The sequence below is a fragment of the Drosophila navojoa genome, chromosome 5 (genome assembly GCF_054131105.1).
Source record: "Drosophila navojoa isolate 15081-1374.11 chromosome 5, UAZ_NAV_1.0, whole genome shotgun sequence".
Taxonomy (NCBI): Eukaryota; Metazoa; Arthropoda; class Insecta; order Diptera; family Drosophilidae; genus Drosophila; species Drosophila navojoa.
The window spans coordinates 17228802-17236983 of NC_142893.1; the positions used below are offsets into that span (position 1 = coordinate 17228802).

An 8182-nucleotide genomic window follows, 5' to 3' on the forward strand; every position below is an offset into this window, starting at 1 on the left:
ATAAAGTCCTCATAAATGTTAGAGACACTCTCATTCAATTTTTGATTCGCTTCTGATAGGTTCTTGACGCATATTTGATACATTTTTGATAAATTCTGGACCAAGCTGTCATACATTCGTGATAGATCCTTGAAAAATGCATCGGCGCCCGAATTATCGTTGCTACCCATTTCGTATGCTCCAAATGAAACACGCTCTATATAGAATTTTCGCCGAATTGCAGGGATATCATATTTATGTGCTCAACTTTATGAAGAAAGGCCGAGTGTAAAAGCAACGCAGCAACTGATAGTTGAATTTGGCATCAAATAGCGTCAAAAACAATTTTTTGATGTTTGCGAGTCCAACTGAAAATGATTTTATGCGATAGTTTTAACAATCTGTCGACTTTTTGGACAACGTTTATTTACACAAACGCTGCGAACGTATAAAAAATGAACTGAAATAAAATAGAGACAGCGGAAGCAAAGAAACCCGAACAACGACAAATTTACCGGACGCATGATGTTTCCTATACAGCCAGCTGCTATACATATATATATATGTGTATATATGTATACATGTATGTATGTATTTTGTTGTAGTTTTATTTTGGTCGATCCGGCTCTGATTTTCAATAAGCACGGGAATCGCATACGCCGAGTCTCGATGGCAAATAGGTTTAAAATCATTTGCCGGTTGCTTGGCAGCTGATAATTTTCCGATTTTCATTTGTGGCCGTTGCAATTTAATTTTTGTTTAGCACCAATTTGAATGCCAACACGCAGACTGTGTGCGTATGTATGTGTGTGTGTGTGTGTATTGGTATTTGCCTGGCCATAGAGAAATTTAATTGCGAGGTAAAATTGTAAACCAACGCCGCGGTTTGCACTTTAAGCTGCAGCTGAACTGCAAATGGGAAATGCGAATTGTGTTTGCCAAATGTTGGACCCCCACAATGTTTATGTTTATATTGGAATTGAATGGGTTAGAGCAATGCGATGCGATGCGATGCACTGGGCTTTGGCAGCCCACTTGCGGGTTAAATATTTGCCGGAGCCTGCTTTTGAGCAAGGGGCCGTAACGCTTATTGGTGTGATTACCATTTGGATGGCGTCTATTTGCCATTGTCTGTGTTGACGCAGCGGTTTGCTTATTGCTGTCAACTTTTCTGGTAAATTATCAGCCAGTAATCTGTGGGGCTCACACTGCCGCACGCAAGTATTTCCACAAAAGAATTTGCACTCAGTTGAGTGAAGTGTGGAGTGAAGTTCTTTTGGGTCAAATTGCATTCATCTGGCTTAGTCAAGAGTTTCGTTGGTCAAACAGCATTCCAGTTCATTTGTTCTTAACAATGCAACACACTACATATATATACATATATACATATTGATTTAATGGGCGCCTGGCTGACCCATATATGCGTATAATTTACATTTACGCTCCGCTCAACGGCTGCCATTTGCTTTCGCCTAGCTTTAAGCTGTCAATTTATTATAGCCCAGTTTTAAGCTGTCCATTTAATGTTGCTGTTGCATGCAGCTGCCCGCTGGCTGCGTCCCATTGGCCATTGATATGGCAATAGGCAATAGGCGGCACTTTAAGCGCACACTTTATGCCATGGCATAGCCTCAAATGTTATCTGAATGGGCAGCTGGCCGTATGTGTGGACAGGCGTCTAGCACCGTCTTCTTTTTCCATTTTCTATTTATTTTGTTTCTCTTTGTTGGCCTTCGATATAGATAGCAGCAAAGGTATAGGTAACCGGGCATCTTGGGCATCTCACATGTGCCTGGGGTGTCTCTATGTGTATGTGTGAAATTCAATTGCAAAATGTCGAAGACAACACGAGGAGGCTCTGCTCAAACTGGCAAAACTTACCCGCTGTAACTTTTCGACTATTTGCACTGACATGCAAAGTAGCAGAAAAATTGTCTAGCAAAGTTGCCAGCCAGCCAGACAGACAGACAGACGTACAGACAGAGAGACGCTGAGCCAGACAGCCATCTATAAGAAGTGCCCCTGCTCCTGCTGCTGCCCCAACTTTTCAACCAGACGCATAAAGTAGCTGCAGCTGTATCTGTATCTTGTAGCTCGTTGTAGTTGCAGCTTGAAGCTGACTGCTGCAGCTGCCGCCATTGCTGCTGCTATTGCTCCTGCTGCTCCTGCTAAAGCTTACGTTTTTGGCTTCTTTTGGCATATCTTAAAGATTTCTCACAGCATACAGCGCAAACTTGTCGAAAATACTCGTATATACGAAAATTGTTTAACAAGTTGAATGCTGCCAACATTGAGCTGGCAGCCGAGACGAGTGAGGCAAGTTTTTCACCTGTTTTCTTTCCGGGCCGTGTTGAGCCGAGCTCGGGCTTGGCCTGCAAAACTTTTCACACCGGGCCATAAGTTTTGGCGCTCTGTCTTTGCTTTTTGGCCAACTGCAAATGCTAGCAGACGCAACGGCTTTAGTTTCAGTTTCAGTTTGCAGCTTCAGTTTCTCAGCTTTTAATTAAATAATTTCTGCTAACAACGGCAGCAGCAGCAGCAGCAGCAGCAGCAGCAGAAGGCGGCAATAAAATGTTTTTTACTCAATCTAACTCTGTCTTCCCCTCTCTCTCTATCTATCTCCTTCTGAATATCTTTCTTTCACTCCCTAGTGAACATTTCATATTTGATTTAGCTTTGCGTTCGTTTCGTTTCGTTTCGTTCTCTGCAATTATTTCGGCTGGCAAAATATTTAACTGCATTTCCTATTGATTTTACTGCTTTGTAATCAACTTGGCTACCTGCAGGCAGCCAGGAAATTGACGATCTCCTGCAATTGTTATGCCTTGCCAAAGCCGGTGCCCCAGCCGGAGCAGGAGCTGGAGTCAATGTCGATGTCGATGGCAAAGTCAAAAAGCCATTGCTATAGCCATAGCCGAGCCATAGCCATAGCCAGCAGTCATCCAGGAAGTGAGCGCAGCTGCATTTGTCTATTTTTCTACAGTCTTCTTTACACTCACTCACACACCCACACACTTACACACACACACATACATGGGAAGTTGCAGCGTTTTTAGCAATTTTACTTGACTTTTGCTGCTGCTGCTGCTCTGTTTGCGCTTGGTCAATAAATGAGCGTAATATTAAGACATTGATTCGTATGGCTAAAACGACATTGCCAACTCAGGTGGAGCAGAAAAATGCAATGCAATGTTTTCCGTTAACTTTGATTCGTATGGTCAATAGAAAGCCGGCCAGCCTAAGGGCCATTTGCTGTTTTTTCTTTTGTGCTTCTGTGCTTTTATTCGCCTCCTCTTTTTGTTGTTGTTGTTGCAAAGTGCAAGCAGCAACTGGCAAAACGTTTCTTAAAAACTGTAAACAAAACGAGGACTAAAGCAAGCAAATAGTAAACTGTTCAAACAGTATCTGAATAGCTTCTCTCTCTTTTTCTTTTCTTTTTCTTTCTTTTTGTAGGCGATGCAATTGTGTGCCATAGTGCGAAATAGACAGTCTAAGCTGAAAGTTGTTAGCCAAGGTTAAAGCATTGACCAGCTCTTGAATTGCTTTAGCAATCACATAAATGACGATTCGCCTTGAAAATAGCGAACTCGATTCACGTCTAAGTTGGCCAAAATGTTGGTGTTAATAGTAGCAAGAATCTTGGCTATAATTTGCATATGTTCCTGCCCATTCGGTTGTATTAAAGGGCAGCCAAGAAAAGCCTTAGAGCAGCAGAGTAAAATACATTAAACGGGGGTCCAGCTTAAGAAGCTAAAAATTCATATACGATTTTTGTTAAATTAACATCGACCAAAATAAAATTCTTGAGTAGATTGCAAGGTCAGCTGTAAGGTCAAGGTCTATAACTGTAACGAATTTGCAAAGTAGAGTCCTAATGACGCACTCTTTTGATGGAGAATTCGATCATCAAATATGTTTCTGGTCTGTCATGTGTGTAAGTGAATATCAATAAAGGGACTACAAAATAAAATATCAATAAAGGGACTACAAAATAAAATAAATAAATAAATAATGAACTTTAATTTTATAAAATTTTAATTTAATTTAATAAAAATCCATATAATTGTAAATATTTATTTAATTTTTGTATCATTTCATTTTTATACTCTTATAACACATTTTATTTAATAAATTTAAGGCAAAATTCCTTTATTTAAAAACGATTTTGGAGCGAGTTGGGCCTAAATATTACGCATTATTTTGGAATAGCTATGGATTATTTAATACAAACTTGATCTGCGTGGACTTATTGGGATCTGAAAAGGTTCTGTACTCGACACTTTCATACGTATGTACATTGCTGGCAGATAGACGGAAGAATAGAAGGACAGGGAGGTGGATAGACTAGCTCCTTTTCCTGCTCGAAAATATATTCACTTTCTATGATTTGCGACGCCTCCTTCTGCAAATTTGCATAAGTAATAATAAATAAAAGATATTTAACCATTTATCACCCATCATAATGCCGTCAATGCGAGCTATATCAATAACTTGTGCGCCAGTTTCAAAAGTTTCTCAACAAACTTAAATAGAGGTGGATGTGCGCAGTGCTTACCTTCAAGTGGGCAGCAATATTTTGCAGCTCAGTTGCAAGATGCTCAGCCAAATGACAGCACAAGTGTGTGCTATGGTTTTTAAAAAGTCAACTAACCAAACTGGCTGGACCCCACGGCACACACACACACATACACGTGAACACACAGAGAATTTGTGACAAAGCTGCAGCTGGCTGCATAGCCATGCAGCACTTTGACATGAATGTAGTATACCTAAGCATCCGTGTGTGAGTCTGTGTGAGTGTGTGTGAGTGTGTGTGAGCGTGTGTGTGTGTGTGTGTGGCCAACGTGTAGCTTAGCAAGCCAAAGGCTAATTCAAAGTCAGGGCGCGCACAATGCGCACAAACAGGAGCTCGCGAGTCCGCCCCCTCTGGCCATGCTCCACTTCCTCCAACTGCCGGTCCATTCGTTGTTTTGTATTATGACAGCAGCTGCACCTGAAAGTATGCAGTGATTTTTTTCCACACGCGCCTCTCTAAAAAAAACTGTAAACAAAAAGCGGCAACAATAGGAAAGGTGGCAATAGTTGACAACGACGCTGTGGCATTCCAAGTGTTTATTGTCCAGTGCACCAACAGACTGTCCTTGTGTGTGCGTGTGTGTGTGCTCGTGTGTATTTCAAAGCAGTTGGCATATCAACTGGTCGGACATGGTGTAAACACGTTTAATGTTGTTGTCCCTCTACATTGCTCGGGTGCAGTTGCTCCACCTTGGGCTGCAGCTGCAGCTGCAATGTTGCTGCGTTTAATTTAATCTACTAGTCGAGCTGCTACCTTGACATGGACTAGACCAGTCACCTCACAGGCACAGACACAGGCGCACACGCACACGCACATGCACGCATTCGCTTAAAGCCCTGTACGTGTGTGTGTGTGTGTGTGTGTGCATGTTGGCTGCTTGAGTGCACCGCAAGTCCATTTAACTTAACTTTGGCCGTACATGCACTCGGTGCGGACTAGCTTCTGGCCATCAGCCGCTCACTCTTTGCCTCGCTGCCTGGCTGCCTGCCTGTCTCACTGCATCACTCAAGCGCACGACCAAACGGTGACAGGGCTGCGTATCCATGCACTGGCATGTATGTGTGAATGTGCGTGTGCGTGTGCGTGTGCGTGGCTGTGGCCGTGTGCGCCTGTGTGCGTCTGTGGGCAACGTAATTTGCATGGTCAGCATGCAACGACAACGGCAATGGCAACAGATGGGGCCTGGGGCATACGAATGGCAATGGGAATGGGTAGTGGACTGTAGGTGCTGTTGCCAGTTGCCAGGTCCACCAGCGGCCTGACTATCCTTGCTTAATTGCATGCTACTGCATCGGCAACTTCATGCTAGAGAAATCCAATTGCAGCTGCAGCAAAAAGTGTTGCCTGCTCTCGAACTTGTTACATCTGTGCGTGCGGCGTCCATCGTCGTTTTCTTAGTGTAACTCACTAAAACATGCATATTAGCTTCTGTTGTTCCAATAGTTTTTAAGCATTAATGTCAACACGAAGTGGACACGAGGCACAAGTTTTAAAGCTTGACTTCCAGGTGATTATGGGTCCAAGTTTTTCTCCAATTTGTGCATGTGTGTGTTCACGTGATCCGAAACATGTGCACCGCTTTTTACGACCCACACGAATGGCTGGACAGAAAAGGAAAAAAAATGGTTGTACATTGCACAAGTGCCGCGACACGCAAAACATTAAAAGGGATTCGTTTTTTTTTTCCTGCGTCTACAGTGTCCGAGTCAGGGAATCAAAATCAGACCGTGTACATATGTATGTATGTAATATGACAAGAGCTGAGTGAAAAAATGGAAAACAAATGGTGCGGCATTTGCTGTCGAGTATTTTTTCGTAAAACTATCAACCGTACGAATCATTTGCAAGCGATTTAATTTCAATTGCATGGGCGTTAATCAATGCCAACAAAAGCCAACTGCCATTCAAGGTAAAACAAAACAAAGCAATGTAAAGTCATAGCAAATGCATAAACTCAAATAAAATTAGTAAAAGTTGAAAGTTCGCAAAACAAACAAATGAACGATGAAAATTCATTGGCTGTGCTCTAACCACAAATTCAAATGCGCGCCCAAGCCAACAGTCAATGCTTACCAGCACTGCGCGTGAACGATTTATCTAGCGACTCACGCACGGCCACTATATATCGAACGCATATCGAACTGCGATATCCGTGCCACCACCAATTAACTACGAGCAGAACGTAGAAATCCACAATCTTGGAAAATAAAATTAAATAAACATAAACCGAACTAAGTTAGTGGCAGCTATCATTCATTAAAACTTGAATTTGTATGTGTTGGTAAGAATTTATCTCCAAACACCTAAAAAGCTGCATTCAAAACTAGTCTGTCAATTATTCGCACTGAAATTCGGATAGAGACAGAAAATAAGAAAATAGTTAAACATTGATAAAACCAACTGAGATTTGGAATACATGAGCAGTATTTAAGAGAGAGCTTAAGCCAAAGTATCAAAAGAAAATTTGCCAAAAAAAATAGAAAGTATATAAAGAAATATATACATTTCTATCTACATATAAAATTAAAAACAAATGAACGGGAATCGAAAATTTAAATCGCTGCGCCTAGTGCGATTCGGAGAAATATTCTATGATAAGCAGAAGCGTCTCATATTGATATGCCGAACCTGTCAGCGTCATTATTTGTGCATGGACACCTTCCAGTCGCATCTCAGCAAATGCGTTGGCATCAAGCACATAGTCACGTCCATTGACGAGCTGCACTACGACGAAGCGAAACGAGAGACAAGATTAATCAATGGCAAGCAAGAGGTAGGCGTGTCCACAGTATTTTTGTACAAGCTAAATATTATAAAGTAAATACTTCTGGCAGCTGCACATTTATGAGCCGAGCGCAGTGCGTCTTCTGAACAATGGCAAATGTAGCATTGACTGGGAAGCCGAGCTCGAGCATCCGCGCTGGTATACCGAGGAGAGTCGACCACTGCCCAGCAACAACAAGGCGCACCAATCGCCCGTCAATGCCAAAGAAAATGTAGCCAAAAGCCGCCCACGTCATCCAATCTCAGATCTCGAAAAGGCGAAGCGCTCGGATTCAGAGTCGCCAGAATCCCCCGCCAAGCGGATGCGACATTCCACGCCGAAGGCTCCACGCATGATTCTCACAAATCAGCAGCAACACAAATCGAGCGGTAGCTTACAAATGCCCCCAATGACAGCTAATATCAAAAACGAAATATATACTGTGGAAAATATCGTTGAGGACTTAAGGCGTATGGATGCCATGCGCGCTGCCGAGGCAGCCAAAGCCAAGACAACAGCAGCAGTAGCGGAAGGAGCAGCACCAGTAGCAATTAGTCCAACAGCAGTTGAAAATCCATCCCAGGTCACCACACAAGCAACGAGTCCGTCCAAAGGAGGCGATACACAGCAAATACTGAACAAGCTGCGTGCTTGCGGCGTGGAGGTTAAGCGTCGTAATACTCGAGAAAACACCATTGAAAGCCCTAGTGTGGGTGTGGATTCAAAGAAGCAACTGGCCCTGGATATAATGCGAAAATTGCAATCGAATGGCATCAAGTGCACCAAAGTCAATAATAATAAGAAATAAGTAATTCAATATAGCTATAAGTGCCCGTGCATGCCTACATTTAGATTTAATTAGT

At 42.5% G+C, this 8182-nt stretch overlaps 1 protein-coding gene across 1 annotated transcript; it reads left to right on the plus strand.

The window, feature by feature from the left end:
• The first annotated feature begins 6716 nt into the window (after positions 1-6716).
• LOC115565016 (uncharacterized) lies at positions 6717-8170 on the plus strand. The gene is made up of 2 exons (XM_030389947.2): positions 6717-7328; positions 7390-8170. Exons 1-2 carry the CDS (start codon positions 7089-7091, stop codon positions 8125-8127), a joined length of 978 nt encoding a protein of 325 aa, XP_030245807.1. The 5' UTR covers positions 6717-7088; the 3' UTR covers positions 8128-8170.
• The last annotated feature ends 12 nt before the right edge of the window (positions 8171-8182 follow it).

Excerpts from the sequence above, each read along its gene's own strand:
- LOC115565016 (XM_030389947.2), top strand. The coding sequence starts at position 7,089 with ATGAACGGGAATCGAAAATTTAAATCGCTGCGCCTAGTGCGATTCGGA. Across the intron at positions 7,329-7,389 it reads TAATCAATGGCAAGCAAGAG|CTGCACATTTATGAGCCGAG; the intron begins GTAGGCGTGTCC and ends TACTTCTGGCAG.